Below are 25,042 nucleotides of genomic sequence, written 5' to 3' on the forward strand. Positions count from 1 at the left end.
ATGGCATTTCCAATTTTAGAGTGGGAAATTCAGCCACTTAACAAAGGACTACACTTCAGTGCTTAAACTGTACAGCTAGAAGTCAAAGAATCACGTTCTGCTTCATCATGTAAATGACGACTTATGCTAAATGTCCATGTAAGGCAGAGTCCTTATAGCGCCAACAGGCAGCGACATGCAACTCCCACAACACACACAGGCATGCCCGTACGCTGACGTAAATGTAACATGACCTTTTTCTAGCTAGCAGAACACAGATAACCGAGACTGACCTCAACGCTCGAATAAAACATAAGAGCCGAGCTATTCTTAGATCAACACCATGACAATGATATTCTCTCTCAATCATCCATTGTCTCCTCCAGCCGCAGAAAGAAAAGCAGCTTCTCCGATAAGACCGACACCTGAAATATAAAAATACATGCACATATTCCCACACCCACATACATACACACACTTTCATTTTCTTTGTACATGTGCACTTTAAAGTAAATTACTGATACCGCATCATTTAGCTCGATATTAAAAGACATAAAGATGTTAGATAAGGGCTACAGAGTCTTTTAAGCACAACCTCATAACTCTTCAAAAGAGATTTTGAATTCCAATGAAGAAGAAAAAAAACTACATATTCAGAATATCATCTGAAAAGATTTAAAGTGCCAAGGAAGGGTTGTGCATGCCTAAGGTCATGAGCTTTGGAGTAATGAGTTCAACTTAAGTTCATCTGAAGTGCAGGTGTGTGTAACCTGAGGGTATTGATGTCACATGACAGCATACCTAGACAGAGGGTGTTCAAAACAACAACAAAAAAACCCACTCTGGAAATAAATACATGAACAAAGGCAACACAAATACAGCAGGTACGGCTATTCTACAACGGAGCAATGAGAATGTCAGTGTATTATCTATGAAGCTAATCACATCTGTTTCTGCTGTATCTCCACTGACACTTTGCTGTGGTCAGATGCTGCTTAGCTAGCTTTAATCATATGAACTGAAAAAAAACTGACACTGATTTAAAACACCAGCCACGCACGCGCGCAAGTGCGCGTGCACGCACGCACACACACACATACACACACACACACATACACACACACACCCCTTCTATCAGCTTCCATAAATACTGAAATAGAAAACTGAACCATCTTCTACACAGAGACTGATGAACTGTTTCAAAAGGGTGTAGCTCACTAAACTTCAATTATCTTTGGAAGGACATAGCAAGTTAATCAGCCTTCACCTGTTTCTCTAGGCCTCCACTGATGGGTGGTATACCTCAGAGTAAACAATCATTAGCAACACAAAGCTCCTACAGTGCAACACTGTAGAAGAGCATCGATCAGGTAATACAAATAGCACTGGCACGACGATACCCATCACAAAACGGAAGGCATGCAAGCTGCAAAGAAAACCTTGTCTACATCCTTTTATCTCTCCATTCTACATGAGAATGCAAATGAGAATGCAGGGGTGATCAGAGAAGTCAGGAAGAACGCAGGAGGAATTCAGAATGGGCTGCAATCCTCATGCCAAAGTACATCAAAGCTGGTTCAACCACAAGCTCGACTCGGTTCCAGGCGGAATGGGATTGCAGTGTACGCTCACCTTTAATATCAGGCATGTACACGCTTTTTTACTTACTGAATCCCAGGGCTCTGTGAAGCCACTAACTTAAATGTCTTAGTATGAGGACATGGCGTCTCTCCAGCTTCAGCAAAATAGTTTCTTAGACTTACAGCTAAAAAAAAAGTTTAGATGTTAACTGGCATTACAAGACTGTTCGCTCCAGGAAACCCATAGAGATGTAGCTATTCCTATAATTCTTAATGAGTACTGTGTATTTGCCATGAAATATCACTCTAAGCTGTTTTTTAAAGCCGTTTTCAGCTGGTGGTGCTGTTTATCGCAGCCTATAATATCTTTTAAATAGTTGTGCTATGGTAGCTTCTGGTAGTTCCTAATGAGGACTATATACCTGCAGTGCAACAGAGCCAGTGAGATCAACAGACTAATCAGAGGATTTCCTATAGTTTCATTAAAGCCGAGCACCAACTGTGTCCACAGACCAGGACCAATTTAAGATAACTTGATTGCAATTTGGGCTCTCATTCCCCAAATAAACAATTTCAAATTCACATGCAATTTGATGCCATTATTCATCATTGTCTGTGAGTAACTAACAATTTCTTCTGTTCCACACTGGTACAATCTACCCATCATGTAATTACTCTGGGTAAAGGTTACGTAGTCGGCAGGCTGAGAAAAGACTCTGACTAACTCCGTCTAGCTGAGCAACACTCTCGTTCTTTGCGCAGTGGAGCTTTTCCGCTGCAGGCTGACCACTGCTTCTCTGACGTGACCCCAAAGCTGCTGCGTTTTTCCACTGCAGTTTAGACAGCAGTACAGCTAGCTTCAGCAATGAGCGTGGCACAAAAAGACCACCTCTGAAGCCCTGAACAGACACTGGTCTATGGGGTAGCCTGAATTCTGAGTTCAATTTATCAGCAGACAACAAGAGTATATGTCTTGGCATTTTGAGATGTCTTTCATCTAAAGCAAGGACTGACATTTTTTTTTCCATTTACTTGCTTGTATTTTGCAGTTAACTAACTTCACACGTTAATTTATCCAACAAGAATCCAACAAGCACATAGACTCACTTTTCCCGTTTATGTTGCTATTACAAAATAAGCTGATAATGCAAGTTAAAATCTCACAACACCAATTTGAATGGTTTAAATCATTCTGTCATGAAAATAAACAAACAAACCTGGTGAGAATTTGGCTCCAGAAACACAATCTGGACAATGGCGATGAGCTTTGGGATTGGTCACTTTTACGTCACTGCCACATTCAATTGGAACTGGAATCCCTCCTCTTGCGCCCCTTTTTGTCTCTGTTTCACAGCCGCTCTTTTCTGGCTGAGTTACCCACAGTCCCACTAACTTCTACGGGTCAACAGAGGCTTGGTCATTACAGAAGTACTCCTTGTTGCTTAGTTGGTGCTTTCAGAATGCGAGATAATAGATAATGCAAATACTGCAATAAAGGACCAAGGTCCAGTGTGCCACCAAACTGGGTAAATGGCATCCTGGAAGTAAGCACTTTGGGTTGAATGTAAACACTGAAGAATGCATAGCTATGCATATGCACAGCTAAGAAAGCAACATGAATGGCATGGCAAGAAGCCAAAAAGGAAAGCACAAAGAGAAGAAAGCCATAGATCAGACAGAATCACATTAGCTCTCCAAAGATGAGAGACTTCAGAAAGTTCACTGGACAATACAGCTAGTACTAACTCTACGTTACTATATAAAGGAAAAGAACTGTATTGCAGCTGACTGACAACTTTCTGACTCAAAGAGCAAGTTTGTACAGGTCAAAGCTTCCTCCACTACTGATCAGAATTTCGCTATCAAAGCTTCGTCCACTATTGATCAGACCCTTATTCTCAAAGCTTCCTCCACTACTGATCAGACCTTTCTGCTCAAAGCTTCCTCCACTACTGATCAGAATTTCGCTATCAAAGCTTCGTCCACTGTTGATCAGACCTTCATTCTCAAAGCTTCCTCCACTACTGATCAGAACTACTGATCAGACCTTTCTGCTCAAAGCTTCCTCCACTACTGATCAGAACTACTGATCAGACCTTTCTGCTCAAAGCTTCCTCCACTACTGATCAGACTTTCACCATCAAAGCTTCGTCCACTACTGAGCAGACCTTCACTATCAAAGTTTCCTCCGCTGATCAGACTTTTCCTCTACTACTGACTAGACCTTCGCCCACATAGTAAAACTAGCAATGCCTCATAATCTATTGCACTCCAAGCCTAAAATGTGAAGGCAAATAACGGAGTACAACTGCACAGCTGTAATAACAGCTAGAATTACAAGGCCGTTCTACTCCTCGAAGTTCTATTTCTACAACTACACAACGAACATATAGTAGAGGCAAAGCTTGGCTTACGGCCTAATTTATTTAATCACTGCGTTTGGTTCGCACCTCTCATCACTGATTTTAAATTGAGCATTTTGCGTTAGTCTGTATATAGCTGGAGTATGAACGAAATGTAGTGTAGGTTCCCCCATATTTGAGAATTTTCATATCCTCATTAGTCCCATAAATGGGAGCAGGGTGTAATTTCTTGCAAGTCAAAGAAAATTAAATAGCAATATTCGTTTTTGGCTTAAAAATAGTATAAAGCGTGATCCTTTGCATAAATATAATAGGACAGTTCATTTGTCTTGCAATGACACTCAAATATTGTTGAGCGTATTGTAATGCGTAACGTATAGTGCCATTGTGTGCGCACAACGGATCAATGGCAAACTGAGCAATTTAGCAGGTCTCTAGCTTGTCAACTAGCAACTAAACTCACCTTACGGGCGTGTTTTCATCCTGGAGAAAAGCAGTTCGAGAAAAAAACAGTGTACGGTCAGGGAAATAAATGTTCTTAAGGTAAAATACTAGGAATGGAAAAATCCGATCACTCCGCTCCTCCAAACTGACGCCGCAGCAGTAAGATCCGGAAACTACAGTTGAAATGCAGTTGTCAAGATCAAGATCAGGAGTGCTGACAATTAAGTCCGGCTTCCAAAATATGCAATTAATATTTTGTTTCCCCAGTGACAATAATCCAAATAGAAAAGTCAGAGTGTTTTGAAAGCTGCGGTTTCAGAGCGCACGCTTGGTGAAGGGAAAGTTTCCTCTGCGCACTGCTCCTGGCTTTCGAGCATGAAGGTCTGAGCGTTTCTCCACCGAGAAGCGCATCTGATGTCAGCAATAACGTGAGCTTCAGGAAATGGTGACGCGGTACCCAAATCGGAGCGATTTTGGTGGCAGGACGCCCTCCTCTGGACGTCTTCTGAACTAAATTTGACGAAGCAGTACATTTACGCTTGATATATTTTTCAAAAATAAACCGAATTTATCTTCGTCTCATTTGTGTTGATTGCTCATTGCTTGAACTTTTGGTTGAATCCCTACAGAACTCTCTGTCCAAACAGCGACAAATAATCTTCAGAGCAGCGTTTTTCACAAATCTGTGAAGAATGCGGGTACTTTTATGTTGAAGTCCTGTAAAAAAGCGACTCACAACAGCGCTGTCTGGAAGGAGGAACGTAGAGGTCGAAGTGCGCTGGACTCCGCCAGCGTTCCTCTGTGAAGGGCTCTCGGTCGTAATTATGCATCGGCTGAAGCTGCTGTCTCGACACCTGTCCTCGTCCGACCCCTCTGTTCAGACATGCAGCGCCCGGACCGCGGATGGTCCTGATGACATCGTTGTGGTCCACGGGTTACGGACCCCGATCGGCAGGGCTAAGAGGGGCTCGTTCAAGGTACGGTGGACTGCCGGCCAAGGCCTGGCCAGGTCCGGGAGAACTTCGCACCCACTCTACAGGGGGCACTACCACACGCCTGCCTTTGCACCGCGACTCTCACTACGTGTCCAACTAAATACACGCCTGTCCGTCTGTCTGTCTCACTGCCTATCATAAAATTTTGATGCAATCCATAAGCGCACGGAGAACTTAAAATAAATATGCAATAGGCATAAGTATCTAAAAACTGGGTATCTTATAATTGCGCAGAAGTTATTTGCCCACAGCCTGTTATAAGAAGTGAAACTCGTCAAAGTTTAGCGAATGAGCTGAATGGTGTTTGGACACCTGGTCATTGCTGTGTGCTGCAGGACACCACGCCAGATGAACTGCTCAGTGGGGTGATGTGCGCCGTGCTGAAGGATGTGGGCCTGGCGCCCGATAAGTTGGGGGACATTTGTGTTGGTAAGTCCGCATGAGCTGCATATAAGCTGGTCAGACTATGGATGTCGATGCAGTTCGTTGGCTCTTTGTGGCAGGAATGAAGGTAAAACATTTCCGTTTTCCTTTGCACTGTTATCCTGCAGGTAATGTACTACAACCAGGAGCCGGAGCTCTGGTGGCGAGAATTGCGCAGTTTCTCAGGTGCAAGGATTGTTTCAGACTCCCTTATGTCAGACCAGTGACCGCGCATGTGTAGTAACATTACTAATAACATATTCACTTTAAAATTTCTTAAAATTAAGATGTGTTTCTTTCACTTTCAGTGGCTTTCCTGAGACTGTGCCCGTCTACACGGTAAACAGGCAGTGTTCGTCAGGTCTACAAGCACTTTTTAACATAGCAGGTAGAAATTCAGATTCACGCCAAGTGTAAATACAATGTTATGTATGTAGTGCAACAGGAATGTGAAACCTTTTATTTTGAATGTTGGTTTTCACTGCTTTTTTTTTTTTTTTAAGGTGGAATCAGGAATGGCTCCTATCATATGGGTCTTGCATGTGGGTTAGTAGTTGTATTACTCAATTATTTTAGACTGAATAATTTAGTAGGTTAATTACCCTTTATAAACCAAAAGTAATCAGCCGGCAAGCTATTTTAACAGTTATAAATTATTAATACCTCACAAAACTACCAATAGCATTTTCAACAGTAAAGCTGTGAATTTAAATAATCTTCTGATCTCTCTAATCAACGTCCTGACCTGTCTAGCACTGTATGCTTTTTTAGGTTCATGTTTGATGAAAATGCACTAAGCCGGAAGTGCCCATGAAGGCTTAGGGTGGATCTCCAGCTCCAGGACTGGAGATCTACTGGCATGCAGAATTTTGTTCTCCAGTCCTGAGCTGGGCCCCCCCACCACAGCTGGGTCCAGCCTTCACTGAACCCAGCTGGGATATAAAGTTTACTTTATGATCATTGTATGTATCATACTGGCAAGTTAAGCAAAAAATGTGTTCCTGTCTGTTCCTGTCAGCGCTCAGCAGGCTGTTGCCCTCACATTTCCACTTGGCTGTGTTTTCAGGGTGGAGAGTATGTCTCTGCGCTCTGTTGGAAACCCAGGGGACGTCAGCTCCAGGCTGATGGACAATGAGAAGGCCAGAGACTGTCTCATCCCTATGGGGTAATGCATATCTGCCACACTGGGACACCTGCTGCCTGTGGGTCCATTGAAAACAGACGAGAAGAGAGTTTTGCCAGCCACTGTTGAGTCATGTTGTGCTTTTGCAGAATCACCTCAGAGAATGTGGCAGAGAGGTTTGGCATCACCAGAGAGAAGCAGGACACCTTTGCCTTCAGCTCTCAGCAAAAGTACAATTTTCACTATATTGTGATATATATACATACACTCTCAGCATTCAACACGATTGTCAGATTCTTGGTCATGGACAAGAACGGTCCTTAATTAGCTTGAGTATTAGTATTTAGTGTTTAGCTTGGCTCCGATCAAGGTGTTAAATATGGCACTGATTTGTCTTTTCTTCTGCATGCAGGGCAGCTCTGGCTCAGAGGCAGGGCCTGTTTGACCAAGAGATCGTTCCAATCACCACCAGGTTCGTGGACGAGAATGGAACCGAACGCACAATCACAGTCAGCAAGGACGATGGCATCCGACCGGGCACCACCGCGGAGGGCCTGGCCAAGCTGCGCCCGGCGTTTAAAGAGGATGGCAGCACCACTGCAGGTGTGCACTGCTGAGGAGTGGGCTCAACGCAGACCACAGGGATCAGTACTGCTGGATCACATATTTTATAGTCGAAGATTTGGGTAGCTTCATCTTGCCCATCTACCTATGTTTTATTATTTCTTAACACTTAGTTTGGGAAAGTGAGCTTTCATGTTTTTTTACTTGTGCGTAGAAGCACGGGGTAAAGATCAGGAAGGGTGAGTCTGTGCTTGTGCGTGTGTGTGCATGCAGGTAACGCCAGTCAGGTGAGTGACGGTGCCGCAGCGGTGCTGGTGGGACGCAGGTCCGCGGTGGAGGCTCTGGGCCTGCCCGTGCTTGGGGTCCTGAGAGCCAGTGCTGTAATGGGTGTAGCCCCAGACGTGATGGGCATCGGACCAGCCTATGCTATCCCTGCAGCTCTGCAAAAAGCAGGTGCGCAGGCAGACTGCGGCTGTCCATAGAACTGCATCACAGAGGCAACACCACCAACAATAATAATAATAACATTGATTTATCTTTATGTAGCCACTTTCATTTAGATTGCCAAACCAATGTGTATTACACAGGGGAAGATTCATAAGTTCATATAAGTTTATATTAAAGATATTTCTAGTTTTTCTCTTTTCTTTTTGTAAATATTGTAGTTATCTAGTGGCATCTTGATGTTATACAGTTATGTTTTGAGCTTGCTTGAAAACTTTCTTTCAAATGGATATATTTTTATACAGTGTAAGACATTATATTATGTGGTGGTTCTTTGTGCTTACAGGTTTGACTGTTGATGATGTTGATGTGTTTGAGATCAACGAGGCCTTTGCTAGTCAGGTAGGCAGCTACAGAGCTCAGAGCTGTTCTCACTGTGCAAAGCTGTGAGCTTCACAGAAATAAACACACTAAACACACGCATTTGACCCCGAAGGCGGTTTACTGTGTTGAAAAACTGGGCATTCCTCTGAAGAAAGTCAACCCTAAGGGCGGCGCCATTGCCCTGGGTCATCCGCTGGGCTGCACGGGGGCACGCCAGGTCGTGACCTTACTGCACGAGCTGAAACGCAGACGTAGGAGGTAAGCAAACCACACTGGGGTGTGGAGCATAAACGCTGGCTGTTTAAGAATCGAAGTGTTGGGTTGAAGAGCGGCTCTGGCAGCTGTACTGGAACTCTCTTGAGATCGATATTTGAGGTGAATTTAAGCTCAAGGATGTGGATGGAGTAAACATGGGGTCTGTGGTTTCAGGGCCTATGGAGTGGTGTCCATGTGCATTGGCACTGGGATGGGAGCAGCTGCCGTCTTCGAGTACCCGGGTCAATGATGGGACCTAACGCTCAGAAATGAACCTTCTGAAGAGTAACTAACTCATGATACAGATTCTGCCCTGGTCAGAGTATAGTCTACTACTGCACTTAGTCAGAGAGTTGCAGGCTGAACCACGTAGAAGACCGAATTGTGATTTGCATGGAGAGATTTAGTCTAAATGTATGGTGATCAGCACCTAAAACTTATGATACTCATAATTTCGACATGTTCTTCCAAATGTGCCTCGTCTTGTAATATAAACAACCAGTCATGGAGATGTAAAATGCATTTTTTAGTATAAGAACTACCAATTCTGACTTTCTGTTCTGTTAGATGTGCGTAGCACTACACGCTGTTCTACAATGGACACATTTCATGTTTCTTAATAATCTTCTGTGTTGGTGAGCCAAGAGAGACACAGAAAAGGCACAAACGGAGATCCGCACGGCAGGCTGGAGATGGGAAGGGTGTGCTGAACAGACACATCTGTATGACATGAGTCATAACAACAGAAGTGTGGCCAAAATATGAGGTTATCTGAAGATGTCTAAATAAGTCTAAATTTTGATTGGCAGATTCGAATGTTGACGTCAAACAGCCAGCTGTGCTTAGCTGAAGCCTTCTCTGGCTGGTCCTTCCCCTCTGGCCTGTAATCTGCCTCTGTGAACATTCTTTAAAGGGGAATTCCCTGTTGGCTCTTCCGAACAATTCCAGAGAACTGAAGAGCTAAATCCCTTCTTTCCACAGCTCTCACTGTGACTGGACTTTGTTAATTCTATGAAACAGAAAGAAATCCTTTTATAGATGGCAGTGGTGGTGGTTGTTTTTGTTTTTTTCTCTTTTAAATAAATAACAAATTCAAAGTATGTTTTTTTGTTTGTTTTGTTTTAGGTTTTTTTATTGTTGTTTTTTATCAGGAATCTGGTGTCAATAATGCGTATCTCTCATCGAAGGATCCCATCCCTTGAACTTGCAGGTTTAGACGAGATTCTCCCAGAATCCCCTGCACGATAACCGTAGCCTGGAATGCCCTCTGGGCACTGTGAAAGACACCAACCTTCAGCAGCGTGTGCAGCGGCAGAGGTTAAAACCTAATGCATGCCTGTACATCTACACTGCAGCTCAGTTTAATGAATCTGTACTGGAATATTCATTTCAAAGGTTGGTCTGAGAGTGTAGAATGGGAGATTTTCAGGGGTGGGTCACAGGTTAGGTACCTGGCTGTGAAGCTGATCTCCAGGGCTTGTCTACAGGCAGAGTAAGAGTACTCTGGTGACGTTAACGTGCCTCGCTGCGGAGTTACTCTGAACGCATCGCTGCCCTCACCAGCATCTGCACAAAAACAGCAACAACAGTCAAATGTTCAATAAGACGCTCATTAGGTAAAGGCTGATTAAGGAGCGGCACGGTGGTGCTGTATTTGTGTCCCTGTACCAATCAGTGCTGTCCAGGCACTGCCGGAGGAGCCTTGGTTAGAGAGGTACACTTCTCTGACTCTGGTCTGACCCACATAGCAGGTGCCAAAGTCTACGCTGCCACAGGACAGGTGCAGCATGGGTAGCCCCAGGTAAGCGGCCATGGGTACAGTCTCAAAACAGAACAGCAAGTCAGGAAAAGGCCCGGAGGACTTTCACTACCACATACTGTATTATCCTTTTCTATAAGATTCCTATAACCTACACTGTGGCTACCTGCGCTGTGTTGTTGCTGTACTGGATGGTCAGGCTCTGCTCAAAGCACATCCTTCCTCCTCCTCGTTCCTCGCTGCACAGCAGGGTCACAGAGGGTGGGACTTCCTCCAGAGGCCGGTTCTGATAGGTCAGGATGGATGCTGAAAGATGGAAGGCCACCTTTACCTGCCAAAATTGCCAGAGCAGAGCATCTAATCTTTCATTTATTGTTTATTTATGCCTCATAAATGTGTGTGTGTGTGTGTGTGTGCGGGCGTGCATATGATGTGGCTACACACCCTCATGTTGCGTTTGGGCTGCAGCAGCAGTGTTGCGGGCCTCTCGGCTGAGCCCGGCGGTCTGTGTGGGTGGAACCGGGGGCTGGAACTGGCCGTGTGGGCGTTGTCTTGGCTGGGCAGCATCACGGAGAATGGTGGCTGCACAAGCAGCCTGATGCTCAGAGGCATGTCAGTACCGTTACCCAGCTGCAGCGTCCGCTCCAATATACATTCCTGCAACAGACACAGCAAGGAGATCCCCCTTTATCAGACCACACACACACACACACACACATTTGAAGAGTTTGGTTTTTTGGGCACCTGTCTGAGTGTGTCTCCATCGAGTAAATCGCTGGCAGCTGCAAAGAACTGCAGCACCTCTTCATCCTCGCCCATCTGCACCGTCACACTGCGAACCACAACATCGTTTTACCCTGTTAAAACGGCTCATCCAGCTCTCTAGTGAAGTATATTACGCAAAAGGTTACCTCACCACACGTGAGGTCATCCGTAGGAAATCTGTTTAGGTATAGCACACACATATCTCCAACACTAGACTCACAGTTTGGTGGTGTGTGTAGCACAGGTGTTTATGTGTGTAGCAGTGTGTCGTACGTGGCTGGTTTAACATGCGCCTGCAGGTCTAGTCTCAAGGGTTCCAGCTCATGGCCTTGAGCTCGAGACACATTACCCAGAAGCTCTTCTGCCGCCTGGATGACAGCATTAGGCATTAGTACTGCTGAGATTTGTACTTCTAGGCTTAACTGGATGATGTAAAGGGGACTAGTATACCTTCGAGTCCAGTGACATGAAGCCGAAAGCGTAGCCAACGCACGTGTGCTCACTAGTTGGATCAAGCAGTGTAATAGGGGTAAAAGAGACATGGATGGTGCTACTGCCCCCTGCTGGGACTACCTGCAATGAAAATATTACATATATAAAATAATTTTTATTTTAAATTTGATATATAGCATGCAGAAACAACTGGGGGATGACTGCCAACCAGCCTGTCCTGTAGGGGGCACTCACTATCTGCTGGGGAGTGATGCAGTATGGGTAATCAGCCACAGTTCCTTCATGAGGTTGAATACACACAGATAAAAGCTTCCTCGCCGGAGCCCATGATACCAGAGCATCTCTCTCCTGTTCATAACAATGCATTTCCTCATGGTCCTATGGCCCACAAACAGAAAGCGCACAAACAACTGGATGAAGATCACAACAAGATCCATTCAGGACCTGAAATCGTTAAAGAAGTTTTGCTGCATAAATATATTAATTTGATAATACAGATCTCAGTCTCAGATTAGTCTGTTCAGTTCCAGAAATTAGGCAGTATGATTTGCAAGTGCATGAAAAGATTACATGACGTGTCTACAAAAGCAAACATGTCTGAGAGGCTGAGTCATTGTACAGCACAATCCATTTAAAACAAACCTTTCCTTTATTACACATCAGCTTCAAATGTTTGCTTACCGACCCCCTTGATTTGGTCTTGAGAGATGAGCCGCTGCCAGCCGTGCTGGGCGTGTGGCATCGATGCTGTGTGGGTGCCAGTGCCGCACTAGAGCCCAGCCCCCTGACAACCTCGTTTCCATCTGTGTCTCTAAGGGGAAAGGGTTCGCCGTATGACACCATTAAGTCAATCAACTTCCTGTCTGCAGTCTCCTTGTTGTGGGTCAGCCAGTCAATACGGATATCTACGGAGAGGAACGAAGAACACGTCAGATTTTGCTTTAAAAATAAAATACTACTACACGCAATGTGTTCTAAACTACTGGAGTATTGTTGTATGCAAATTGGTCTGAAGAAATCTACAAAGGAGCCTGATGTGTGCTCCTACCATATGGACTGATGTTATTCAAGCGGAGTGGGCGAGACACTGTATCTCCTCCTGAAACGTGAGAGCCAAATCTGTGAAAAGAACCACATTAAAATATACCTTTTAGGAATTTTGTAACATATGATTAAGTGCACATGTATATATATATATTGATCTGTGGTTGTCCAATTAGAGATGAGGAAATCTTCACCGTATGATTGGTCCTTGGTTCTGATTGTAAGGCTGCTGTCCAATCATCTGGAAGTAGATAGGACAGCCTCTCACAGATAGCCTCATTGGAATGAGTGTCGGATCCAGATCACCAACCTCACAGAAATGGCATCCGGTTATTTTCTTTCGTTTGTCAATAAATCTTAACACTCATCCTTAATGCCCATGGGAAACAATAATAATTATCTTAGGTTATTCCTAACAGGTATTGTTGTATGCAGTTGTATTTCCAATTGATGGATGGGCGAACAGGAAAACCTGAGGATGTCCAAATATTGAATGCACACTTGGTACATAACAGTGTGGTTTTCTCTACTTTACAGATCAGGTGGTCTTGATAGTTGCCCCACATGTTGTTGAACGCAGTGATGCTGATGGTTTCTGTCTCAAACGGCCCGAGCATCCCGGTGTGGGGCTCTGCGAGGAAAGCCGCTCCTTTCCCATGGGTGAGAAGACCGCTGACGAAGCCTGGAGCAGACAACACACAGAGAGCAGTACTCACCTCCCCTGTATCTGCCATTCACCGCAACAGAACAGATGTAGGACTTGCACTCACCCTCGTACTCTGCATCTTGGATTTTCTTCGCTTGCATTGCGTGGAGTGGCATTCTCACAGCAGCACGTCTGAAATCACAGCACAGAGCACAGTTCCGACCCATTCCACATTGTCTCTGGAATATACAGAGGTCAGTCCCCTTCCGCATTGCACAGAGCGCAGTCACAGCACAGAGATAAAATCACTGGGGTGTTATTAGATGACATGTTCATTATTGCGTCTGCTACAATATGCAGATGTCCACATATTGTCACACATATGCACACAGTTACAAACATGTGCACATGTTGATACACAAGTCAGAAAGACAGCAGAGAGACCGGCCACCATACCTATGTCGAGAACTTTTGACTGATTGTAAGGGGCAGTGCCCATTGAAAACCTTTGCCTCCATGGCGAAAGGGGCTGGAATTGCTGTATGATTGGTTATCACCAGCTGTCGTGAGGCTGACTGACCAATAAGGACTGCCTCCGGTCCGGTGAAGTCCAGCAGAACTGGCTGTTGATTAGTGCCACCTGAACCAGCACTGAGGTCATAGCAGAAGATGATAGCTCTCACATACACTTCCTACTGTACGCTTTGAACAGCAAGCTTTTAAAGCACTTGAAAGCCAAATACGAGTAGGTGCGTTAGTTAGTTATAGGTACCAGTGTGTGTCAGGCAGAGAGTAGGAAACACTGAGGTGCTTGGCTCTGGCACAGAAACCCAGCACTAAGGGCCTCTCCATCCCCTCCACCTCACAGAGAGCAACTACATCAGATAACGCTTCCTGCACACACACAGAGGCAGACAGAGACACACAGACATGCATTACATTATAAGCAATTCAAACTCTACAAAACAATAACAATCAGACAGTTAGTGTTGGGAAGAGGGATGGAGTTTAAGGATTGAGTGGATACTTGCATCGGTGTGTGCTGTAAAGGATATGCTGATCTCCATTTGTGTGTTTGGCCCCAGAGTGCCAGAAGGTGGTGTGAAGCTGGCTGAGTAGAGATGAGCATGTGGGCCCTGGAGCTGAGAGAGACACAGGCGTAGGGAGAGAGACATTACCCTATAAAAACACAAGAGGTGCTAAAGAGAGTGGGCTTGTACCTCAAACTAACCAGATAATTTATTGTAATTAATGTACAAAATTTGAAATGTGGCAAAATTCAAGGAAGAAACAGCTTAGTTGCAAAAATATACAAGCTACTGTTGCACATGTACTATAAAAGTTGAATACTACAGGTGTACTGTAGTAGAAGCTGCTTCCCACCTTGGTCCAGGTGAAGAGTGCTGGGAGCAGAGTCTGGTTGAAGAGAGTAGTGCTGGCCCTCTGTGCAACTCCTACATAAAGATTAGGCAGCTCCAGCTTACAGTTCAACAAACACACCTGAGGAGACTGAACATCTGCCTGCAAAGACAGGTGACTAGAAACACACACACACACACACACACACACACACACACACACACACACACACACACACACACAAGTCAAAACATTTAGAATTCATTTAGGATCCTCACACACCTCTCAGGAATGCCCTGTTCATTTGTCTTCTCACCATCCAGTGCCATCCAGCACAGAGAGCTCCAGCACAGTCTCGAAGCTCTGACAGCACACAGCTTGGAAAAGCACGTCCACGCTGCAGGACGCCAGAGGGGCCAACACACCCTGCCTAGGTTCTACCCTCACCTGCAACACACACACACACACACGCACGCGCACGCACACACGCACGCGCACGCACACACACACACACACACACACACACACACACACACACAAACACACACACACGTACACACACACACACGCACGCACGCACGGGCACGCACGCACACGCACGCACACACACACAGAGACACACACACACGCACGCACGCGCGCACACACGCACACACACACACACACACACACTCACACACAGAGACACACACACACACACAGCACGCACACGCACACACACACACAGACACACACAGACACACACACACACACACGCACGCACACACACAGCACACACACACAGCACACACACACACACACACACACGCACACACACACACAGCATGCACGCACACACACACACACACACACACACACACACACACACACAGAGCTATTGCCACCACAGAATAACTGTTGGCCTGGAATCATACATTTACAGTATTTTCCAATGGAGTGTTTCCAATAAGACAGAAACAAAAGAAATGTTTCTCTATGATTGGTAAACATGTTACATGAAATCCTACTCTGACTTTAGAAGACCACAAATGCATGACAATGCAGAGCGAAGTGGTGATGCAGAGTGCCACGTTTCCTACTTGTCCCTGTCTGGCTGTGTCCTCAGACACCTCCTGCAGGCACCAACAGGCCTCCACAGGGCTGGTGTTGCTGATCTGGAGGGTGGAGCTGACATCCTGCCCCAGCTCCAGCAGACCTAGGTCCACACTGGGCATGCTTAGGGAGAGGTGTGGCCCCTGAGAGAGACCATAGACAACCAACCGAGAAAAGGGACCACGCCCACCATTTCTTAAGGGACATTTTACATTCTCTGTTTTTGTGATATGTATTGAATACAGATGACAAAAAAGATGAGGTATTTTGTGTTTAATTGTACTGACGGACATTCTAATAGTAGATCAGACAGGACACACACCCGCACCCACACACACCGCACACCGGAGGGCGTTCAGATACTCTCACCTTAAAAGTGGCCTCGATGGCCAAGCGTACAGGAGTTGGGTGGTGCTGTATGTGACACAGCAGCGTGGTGGAGAGGCAACCTGGCTGGCACCCCCTCAGCACCAGAACTACACCCACACACTCAAATACTTCTGCAGGCACACGTACACAGTGGAAGCTATTAGCCATGATGTACTGTTAATGTACTGCCATACATATGCAAACATATTTCATATATTATTCAAAGATTAAGTCGTTATTTTATACTTTGTTTACTCTATATGTATCAACAGGGTTCTAAAATAGTGTGATACGGTGAAATGAAGATGTTAATTCATGGCAGGTATTTTCTGACTAAACATTTACCTATTTCACCTGATGAAGGCTCCACCTCAATAACATGGCAGTCAGTAACGCGCTCCCAATCAAACCGAATCGGTGACTTGCTATGATTCCACATCTGAAACACACAACACAAATACGGAAACATGCACGTGCGCGCACACACACACACACACACACACACACACAGACAGACAGAGCCACATAATGCGCAAACACGGAAGGCAATAGTGATTCTTTAAAGAAATAAAAACAATTGATAAATAAATAAATATTTCATATCCTCCCTGGAGGTGTTTTGGCTGGCCTCAGAATGGCATGTACTTTGAAGGGCTTGCGGATGGTGGTGTGTATGTACGTCTCTCCTGGTATGAGGAGGGCATATGGTTCCAGCAGGATCTTATAGGGCAGGGTGGACCCCTTCAAATCCATCTCCATCACTACCACATCACTCATCCTGGACAGCATATCAAGCTGCTGAATTTCACTGCAAACCAAAAAGAAGAAAGATTTTGTTATGCAAGATTCGCTTGGTATCAAGTCAAAGAGAAGGAGAAGCTTTTTTGACCATAAACACTGAATCATTCTTCAAATGCTTATTTAATGTAAACCTACGTTTGACAGAGAAAATAATCAAGAGAAATGTTTACCCATCGTCACTAGTCTTAAGCAGGTCTGGTACTTCCATTATCACCAACTGACAGACACTGTGATAATCTAACAACTACAAGAGAGAGAAAAAGTCAAAACTAAAACCAAACTTAAATAACCATTTGTACATGTGCTTGTATACATGCATGTGTGTACATGTTTGTGTGTGTGTGTGTGTGTGTGTGTGTGTGTGCGTGTGCGCATGTGTATACCTCCTGTGGGTGGTATGAAAGCTGAAATTCCTGAACTTGCTCAGGGGTCAGCAGGCCCATCACAGGACTGATGCTGAAGGCGTTGTCAGTGGCAACGTGATGCTGAATGCAAGAGATAACTGGAGCCTCCCCAGGCAGTAGAGACTGCAGGCTAGGCTTCACAATCTGCCAGTGGAACGGCAGCTCCAAATACCTGTTACACACCAAACTGTGTTACAGTGTTCAGCTGGAGATTACTCAGCCACTGACCAAAGTCCTGTCATTACCAGGAAATGCGTGAGGGACAGTGAACTCTCCGTCTTGCTCACATGGTGGTTTAAGAAGTAAGCAAGGCCAATATGCTTACGTCTTGTTCTTGATGAGAACTCTCTTCTGTAGTTTGGAGTGTGGGTTGGCCGCATCAAATCTCACAAAGTGGTCGGCACTGAGATCTCGCAGTTCCTCGAGCGCAGGGGGATTCTCTTCACCCTCCACCTCCACCAGCTCCAGCTCCACCTGCTGGCCTACACCTGCCAGGGTGCCAGTCCCATAAACACAGAGTGTGGTTTAGGACTGAAGCTGTCCATCTCTAGTCCTAAAGCCTTTCTACACTCCTACTATTGTCTTACAATAGTAGCTCAGTGGTTAAGGTAATTGACTAGTAATCAGAAGGTTGCTGGTTCAAGCCCTGCTGTTACCCCTGAGCAAGGCCCTTGATGCTCAAGTTGTATTTTGTCATAATTGTAAGTTGCTTTGGGTAAAAGTGTCAGGTAAATGTAATGGGTGGCTGAGAGATCACTGCTAGAGCTTTTTTCACTTCCAGGTTAGATCCATTTTTAAAAAACCTGGTCATGACTCAGGTGAGCATGGTCTGGCACTAAAGCTGTTCCATGGGAGGGACTCAGGACATTACCCTGTATGGTGAAATCCTTCACCTGACAGTTGTCACACACGATGGTGAAGCTGTGAGCATAGCTTTCAGCAGCAGTGGGCAAGAAAAACACCTGCCACAGGAACAAACACAGCACTTATACCCCACACTGCACAAACGACCCTTCACTGGCTCTGATACATCACCTTACTTTCAATAAACACAACATTTTATGGCTTAACACATTTGTAAATGCAATTCCATGCATTTGGTCATGCTGCACCTAAGGCCTAGTCATTTTTTGTGGTTAATAATTGGTTGTGTGAATGTGACTAGTTTTCTTACCTCCATAACAGCAGTCTGGCCAGGGAGCAGGGCGAACAGAGAGGGGCCGATGGCAAATGGAGCTTGCTCTGCAAACACGGCCTTCACTGCAGACTGGGCCAATGCACAGATACAGCACAGAACTGGCTGGCATCATAACGCTGTCTTTACTACAACAGTAGTACGTAACTACTCTATCATAGCATCTTGGTTTATTAATTCTGGTATACACATTGGCTTTCCATATGAAACCTTCTTAAATTGAGCCATATCACTAGAATGTGAAGCATAATTATTAAACTACTTTGATAATGAAGCAAAAATTACACAAAAAACAAGAAACATAAACGAAGTCAGGCATACGGTAATTTGGTAAAAAATAAAATAAAATTCTCCAATGACTGCTGTGTCTATCTGGTGTAAGGCTCCTGTCTTGATGTCTTGTTGGTCTAAGACACTGGTGTTACAGTCTCGGTATGCTGTTTACCCGAAGGCTGGAAGCAGGCCACTGGTTCTTGGGCATGATGCAGAACATTCCGGCACTCTGTCCTTCATTACGGCACTCCAGCTCCATGAACTTCACCCCTCCCACCAGACAGTAACCGCAGTCGAGAACAGGGGGCACTGGATGTCCAGACACAAGCAATGCAGAGAATTTACAATTCAAACCACCTCTACATCAGTCACTGTGTGTTAGAGTCTAGGTGGGACCACCGTGTCGGTTTCTTCTGTCCACTCACATGTCAGCATCGGCGGGGGAATGTGGGCCTCCACAGGCACAATGAGAGGATAGGGCGATTGCGTCTCCACCACCAGGAAGTCCTCGTAGTCTGCCAGGGAGTCAGGGGCAAAACGCACTGTATACTGGCAGCTCAGCCCAGGGGCCACAGTGGCCCCCTCCCCGGGGAACCTGCCTGAGGAACCACACCTGTGTTAGGCCACACCTCCATTAGGCCACACCTATCATCCTGCAAAGGCTGAATAAAATTTAATACACAGAACAAAAACAGCCCTCTAACAACAATGGGATAAATATGCATTTTCTAAGATCTTTTAATGCTATTTAAAAGGAAGGAATAGGAACAGTTGAGGTCTACATCACAGGCGCTTACTACTAAGTGTCAGTACTTCCACTACAGTAAAAGATGCTGTTTTCATGTGACATCTAAATGGCAGCTAAAAGTGATGACAATTCCACAATATTCGCAATAGCGTTGTACAGCATTCTTCCTAATTCAGCAATTATTTAAGCCATTTATATTTTTAAAAATGCCCAAATTTAGCTGAATTTACTGAGAACCTAAATCAATTAATTTAATGCTTTAAAGCAGGTTATTTCACAAGTGATACGATGAAGATGTCACACTATTTTGACAGACACTCACCTAGACCAACAGAGAAGTGTGGAGTGGTGGGCGGGATCACACGTATGCGACGACTGGCTGCAGTTGTGTTTCGCAGCTCCACAGTGGTCTAAAGGAGACAGAACTAGCCACTTAAAAAGACACTGCTCCTGCCTTGCACCTGTAGTACCGAGAGAGGCTCCCGCCTCCTGCAACACTGAATTGCATTAAGCAGGTTCCAAAGATGAATGAAAGAATTAATTGCACAGATCTGGTAATAGCCTGCCAGCAGAGGACCCTATATGATATTTTCTAATTGAGTAATTATAGAATACTATTACTATTAACACACATACCCACAGTAACATCCTACAATGTCTTTTACTTCAGTATCCTTCCTGTTCATATATAGTTCCTTTAAACTTTAAACCAGGTATAGATTATTCCACATATAAGCTATGTACCTCATAGACTTGTCCAACTTGGTAGTCGGTGAACATGACCACAGGGGGGCTGGCTATGAAAACAGGCACTGGGGCTTCAAGGCTGCTGCTGAAGGAGATACTGAGTGAAATCTGAGCTCTTTTCCTATTAGGAAAACCAAATGTCCCAAAAAGAAACAAAAGAATATAATGTACCTGCAGAAAAAGATGGAACCACGTATAATGAAAGGCTTAGTCAAGCATGGCCACACAAGCACAACTCATAAAACCCACAAAAACTGAATAGTATTTGTCTCAACCTTCCTGAAACATTAAATCAACATCCTCAAATATCCTGACCACTGATGTTTTAGGATTGTTAGAGAAGACAGGTGAGCCAATTACTAAGCAACCTCCCACCTGAATGGATACCATCAAAATCTGTAAATCCAGTGACATATATTGTTATATGTAGGAGAGATGCAGTTAAACCCAAATCCAATGACTGGACCAGTGAAGAGGATGCAAACTTTCCAGTCTGTGGTGGCGCTAAAAGCACGGATAGGCAGTAAAGCTTATTACTACCTGATTATACAGTGTGTTCAGCACTGGTTCTTATGTTGTGGAAAAACTGGAAAACAGAATGAAGTATTGCATTGATTTCCTGCATGTTTGTAAAAAAAGATGAATCCAGAGACAGGTGATAATTTGGTGCATTTAAATGATAGTGTGCTTTAGCATACCTTCTTCATATGAAAAGGAATGGCCTTCAAACCTGATAAGACTGCAATTTGAGCCATATTAATAACCCCCCAGTCATGTTTGCTATGGTATGGTAACATGGTATTATTTTCAAGCTTCAGGTAAACAAAACCTTTGCTAAAATACACCATCATGACATAATGCATCTGTACACAGACTAGGTCATATAGAGACTGCAGCATAATGAGATCACATTTCCATTATCATTGCTATACCATAAATGTGTTTACCACAGTAAACCTCTGCAGGGGATTATCAAGGCTTTATGGGTCTGGATCTTCACATATGTGAATACCTTATACCTTATGGTAGAGCGAATCCATTGCATCTGAAATCATCACCTGAATGTCTTCTCTAAAACTATGAATGCAATTATCTTATATGAATGCAATCAGAAATTGCACATTTTGGGTTTTTTGTCTCTGTATTACAGCATATTGTATTTGGGAAAAACTCTAGTCCTCCTGTTTCCGAGGCAGACCCACCTCGCTTTCCTGCCCTTTGCTGCCCCCTTCTCTCTCCGCTCTGGGATGATGAGAGTGCTGCCCCCACGCTGGCCACTCAGGGGCTGGAAGTGAGGGCTGCGCAGGAAGTTCTGCCGCTCTCTGACCTTCCGCAGGGCCGTCCAGACCTCCGCCTGATCTCGAGAGCTCAGCTTCTCCGTCTGCGAAGGTCTGCGCCGCAGCTGTGCCTTCAGACATGCATACACGGAAGAGCGTGAAATGTGCGCTCACTGTGGTACACTGTTAAGAGCGAAGGGGCCGCAGATTTGCAGAACTGGAGTGATCGGCTGGAAGGGAGTGACCTTTGCTGGACTGCCCTTGGTGGAGCTGGCCTCCTGCGAGGAGTGCAGAGTGCAAGTCTCCTCCGACTCCTCCAGCAGACTTTGGGCTGTGTGCTCAGAGTGCAGGATCAGTGAGTAGCCATCATCCTGGGGCTGCGTGCACACATGCTTCTGGTAAGAGATAGTTGGCCTGGCATAGCCTGGGCTAGATTTGCCTGGGGAGAAGACATTAAGGGATTACGGACAAAGGATACAAGACATCAGAAGAGACTTTTGGTCAAAAAGGGAATTCAAAGTATGATCCGTTTTGGATGAACCTGGTGTCTATGTTAATTTCACGCTTAAACATATAAGCTTCACATACAACTAAAACCATCGAGGCTACATAGGTGCAATGTCTTTTTGAAGAATTTCATTACAAAGAACAGTGAAACTGACTGTATATAATTCGATCTAACATTACCTTGTGGTGAATTAATAAGTGGAACTAGCTCTGTTATGTAGTCTTGGGGGCAAATCAAGTTGTTACTCTTGAGCAGCGTGCTGTCCACACACCACGGAAAGGGCGACTTGACTATCCGGATAAAGAATAAAACATGATAATAGTGAAAAATAATCTTAAGCAAACTTTTCACAAAGTAAGCTGAATGCATCCACAAGACAGAGCAGACCGAAGTGCAGTGTAACGAATGTAACCCGGGAGATTCAAGGTGTTTTGCTCATGTCTGTGAACAGGTACCTGGCGGTAGGCCCAGGTGATGGTAGCCTTCCCCCACCTCCTGGGCCTGAGCCTGTACATAATGCTCTCTAGTGTCAGCCTGTAGCCTGGCCTGGATGATATGGTTCTCCAGCATATCAGCATCTCTAATGCGCCTGTTGTACTTCAAATGGACCTAAATGAGAGAAGCCATTCCCAATAAACCGATCCGAACTAAAGCATGTGGATGAAAATGAACATCCTCAAGTCTTCAGGCCTTTGCAAAGAACTACAAAAGAAGTACAAAAGGCATAGTTCCTGTTGGACAAAGTTTGCACCGGGCTAGACCCCAGTGGGAGCCATGAACTTCCTGGCAAGGCCTATCAATAGCAATTCACTCTGAGTGAGTGAAAATGAAATAGATCCCCCATCACAACATTGAGTAAAACTCACAGAACTACTGGGCGAGTAAAGAAGAATAGATATGGGATGAAACTGTTAAGTACATTTGTCAGAGTGGAGGGTAAACACACCTGCTGAAGCTCTTCCACATATTTGTCATGGCAGTTGTTATCGCCCCTGCGTGACTTGGTGAGACTGGCAACAGTGTTTTTTCCAATAACCTCTGTAGTGTAAAGGTCTTGGAATATGCTCGCTAATAGATGAGAAATATCCTGTGAAATACAAAAACTGATCTTAATGAATCAGATACAAATTTGAAATATTGAGCTATTAAAATGTCAACAACCTCTGGAAAAATAAAATTACGGTTTTCATCCATGTATGAATGTAAGTATATTATAAAAGGCTATTTTTGTACTTGAAAAACACTACACAATATACCAGATGCATATTTTGCCCTTATATACTTAATATCCAACCAGACTTTAAATGGTTTTCCATTTTGGGCCTTTCATTTGAAGTTCAGTCACAGACTGTCCAAGACAAATCAAGTTTGTCTGGCAATATGGCAAGTGTCTATTTTCCCTACTCTATGCATATGAAGCTGCTGTTCAGCACAGCTTTAGAAATGTAGAAAAGCAAAATGAAACCAACTTTCACACTTTCACAAAAGGTTGGCCAAAAATGGTAACTTTCTTTACTATAATAGCTTTACACCAAGCCTTTCCATACACAACCAGCTGTGGACTCACCTAGGCTGGTCTGAATATAAGCAACTTTATCATAGCTATTGAAGTTACAGGATCTTTAAATATAGAATACATTTAAAGAATCCTTACCTGTGTTGTACTTGAAGCTGGTTTGTGTCGGCTCATTGAGGACTCAGTGTCATTTTGAGATGTTTGCTCAGATTCTCTATCCATTTCTGCAGCCACTAGGTTAGCTAAGATAAATTACCTAGCTAGCTAGCCAGTACACCCAGTTATACTGAGAGGATTATTTAACGGTGGTACACAAGTCCATATATTTTATGCAAAATTCGCATAAATTATTAGATTGTATATTTTTATTCGAAAATACATAAAGGGATGTGCAAGATGTAAAAGAAACATTTCTTCATGGTTTTTATGTGGCGGATATTTTTGTACACATGTCGTTACCATAGTAACATAGCGTCGTTCTTAAAGGGCAAGTGTATTCCAGTTTTCGTCTCTTTATGGATGAAATTTGGTTTTATCATAAAGCCTTTTAAGTAAATTTATTAGGGGAAAAAAGATAAGGGATCATTTACCTATAAAAACTAAATAATTGTTTTATGGCATGGAAGATAGGTAGCCTACGATCCCTTTCTTATAACTTCCCTGTATTTCCTAAAAACACACTATCCTGCATAGCCTGTAGAACCAGATTACCACAAATTCATGTAGTCTATGGGTTCATGGTTTTGAATGTCTCATATGTCTGTGTGAATACAGTGCTGTCTTTGAAAATCAACAAAGCTTATCTGATAATATAGGCGACTAAAATGTGCTGTCTGATCTGAGGACCTCATATATTCTGGCATTATTATTAGTTTCTAAAGACTAGACTATATTTCTACTTTATCTCGAAGTTTCTGCAAACACAGCTGCCTGCACTTTACCATCAACAACACTTTATCTCAGCAGCTTTACATGAGTAGCTCAGCAGGATAAACTGGTATTGGAAGATTTTAACGCTGTTACTTTAAAATAGTGTCTGCAGTTTATGAATCTCAAAGAAAAGGCAGCACACATTTTGGACTGAATAAAGCAGGCCTAAATGATTAACATGCTGATTCTCTGGGCATAAGAGCCGCATTCTTTAACTCTGTTCATACATACAGTGGCCTCAGACAGCTCTCAGCTGGATCCACCAGACCTTTTATTTAGCCTGTTATTTTCCACATATACAGTTACGATCTTAGCCTGTGGCTATGCTATTTTCCATGCTAATGACAACAAACATCTCTGTGTTGAGAAAATACATTCAACTCTAATGTCCAACCTGTTAGGAACCTTGGTTTAATGTTTGATCCCAGTTTTATCTTTGAGCTTCCAATCAAGAAAGCCATAAAGACCAAACCACTAGCATTAACTCTTAGAGGTGTACTTGACAGGAAAACAAACTCCCAGTTCAAGTAAGCAGTGTGACTGTTTTTATAGATGAACTGACCATCACTTTTTAAAAAAAATCTATTTAGCAAGCACTCTTA

The 25,042-nt window shown here is 44.1% G+C and overlaps 3 protein-coding genes across 12 annotated transcripts in view; 1 reads left to right on the forward strand and 2 right to left on the reverse strand.

The window, feature by feature from the left end:
• Positions 1-4,767, reverse strand: part of map3k22 (mitogen-activated protein kinase kinase kinase 22) — a 46,109-nt gene extending 41,342 nt beyond the window's left edge. For 3 of the 5 annotated variants that reach the window (XM_035526706.2, XM_027016178.3, XM_081720850.1), the window contains exon 1: positions 4,386-4,767. The gene's annotated coding sequence lies outside the window, so the exon portion shown is untranslated. Of the gene's footprint in view, positions 1-272; positions 405-4,385 lie in introns of all 5 variants that reach the window. The other 2 variants (XM_081720844.1, XM_081720848.1) reach the window with 1 other exon arrangement.
• Positions 4,768-5,102: 335 nt separating this feature from the next.
• Positions 5,103-9,654, forward strand: acaa1 (acetyl-CoA acyltransferase 1). The gene is made up of 12 exons (XM_035525856.2): positions 5,103-5,343; positions 5,697-5,790; positions 5,913-5,970; positions 6,093-6,172; positions 6,288-6,330; positions 6,851-6,949; positions 7,057-7,137; positions 7,320-7,510; positions 7,745-7,924; positions 8,262-8,317; positions 8,412-8,557; positions 8,729-9,654. Exons 1-12 carry the CDS (start codon positions 5,191-5,193, stop codon positions 8,802-8,804), a joined length of 1,257 nt encoding a protein of 418 aa, XP_035381749.2. The 5' UTR covers positions 5,103-5,190; the 3' UTR covers positions 8,805-9,654.
• Positions 9,655-9,691: 37 nt separating this feature from the next.
• On the reverse strand, positions 9,692-23,965 carry dlec1 (DLEC1 cilia and flagella associated protein). Of its 6 annotated transcripts, none has more exons than XM_027016189.3 (38): positions 23,649-23,962; positions 22,941-23,081; positions 22,450-22,603; positions 22,174-22,284; positions 21,732-21,925; positions 21,412-21,617; positions 20,207-20,291; positions 19,785-19,872; positions 19,140-19,313; positions 18,887-19,023; positions 18,421-18,513; positions 18,118-18,208; positions 17,572-17,734; positions 17,226-17,418; positions 17,013-17,086; positions 16,687-16,849; positions 16,387-16,480; positions 16,042-16,172; positions 15,660-15,815; positions 14,897-15,027; positions 14,605-14,758; positions 14,253-14,363; positions 13,994-14,115; positions 13,678-13,872; positions 13,346-13,413; positions 13,106-13,257; positions 12,770-12,885; positions 12,580-12,650; positions 12,213-12,436; positions 11,766-11,909; positions 11,529-11,651; positions 11,352-11,446; positions 11,058-11,145; positions 10,758-10,970; positions 10,480-10,644; positions 10,223-10,376; positions 10,006-10,120; positions 9,692-9,828 (listed from the first exon to the last, which is right to left on the reverse strand). In XM_027016189.3, the coding sequence occupies exons 1-38, from the start codon at positions 23,730-23,732 to the stop codon at positions 9,702-9,704; spliced, it is 5,100 nt and encodes a 1,699-aa protein (XP_026871990.3). In that variant the 5' UTR covers positions 23,733-23,962; the 3' UTR covers positions 9,692-9,701. The 6 variants fall into 6 exon arrangements, 5 of the variants coding, with proteins under 5 accessions (XP_026871990.3, XP_026871989.3, XP_026871988.3 ...); XM_027016188.3 differs by having other exon boundaries at positions 20,207-20,294; XM_027016187.3 differs by having other exon boundaries at positions 20,207-20,330.
• Positions 23,966-25,042: the final 1,077 nt, after the last annotated feature.

This window comes from Electrophorus electricus, chromosome 1, assembly GCF_041902795.1.
Source record: "Electrophorus electricus isolate QZ-2024a chromosome 1, ASM4190279v1, whole genome shotgun sequence".
Taxonomy (NCBI): Eukaryota; Metazoa; Chordata; class Actinopteri; order Gymnotiformes; family Gymnotidae; genus Electrophorus; species Electrophorus electricus.

What these genes read in the sequence shown, in the direction of transcription:
- acaa1 (XM_035525856.2), top strand. Translation starts at nt 5,191, where the DNA reads ATGCATCGGCTGAAGCTGCTGTCTCGACACCTGTCCTCGTCCGACCCC. An exon ending in CATATGGGTCTTGCATGTGG is followed by an intron (nt 6,331 to 6,850) that starts GTTAGTAGTTGT and finishes CTGTGTTTTCAG; the next exon opens with GGTGGAGAGTATGTCTCTGC. An exon ending in ACGAGGCCTTTGCTAGTCAG is followed by an intron (nt 8,318 to 8,411) that starts GTAGGCAGCTAC and finishes TTGACCCCGAAG; the next exon opens with GCGGTTTACTGTGTTGAAAA.
- dlec1 (XM_027016187.3), bottom strand. Translation starts at nt 23,732, where the DNA reads ATGGATAGAGAATCTGAGCAAACATCTCAAAATGACACTGAGTCCTCA. An exon ending in CCAAGGGCAGTCCAGCAAAG is followed by an intron (nt 21,618 to 21,731) that starts GTCACTCCCTTC and finishes GCATGTCTGAAG; the next exon opens with GCACAGCTGCGGCGCAGACC. An exon ending in GCATCACTCCCCAGCAGATA is followed by an intron (nt 11,652 to 11,765) that starts GTGAGTGCCCCC and finishes TTTTCATTGCAG; the next exon opens with GTAGTCCCAGCAGGGGGCAG.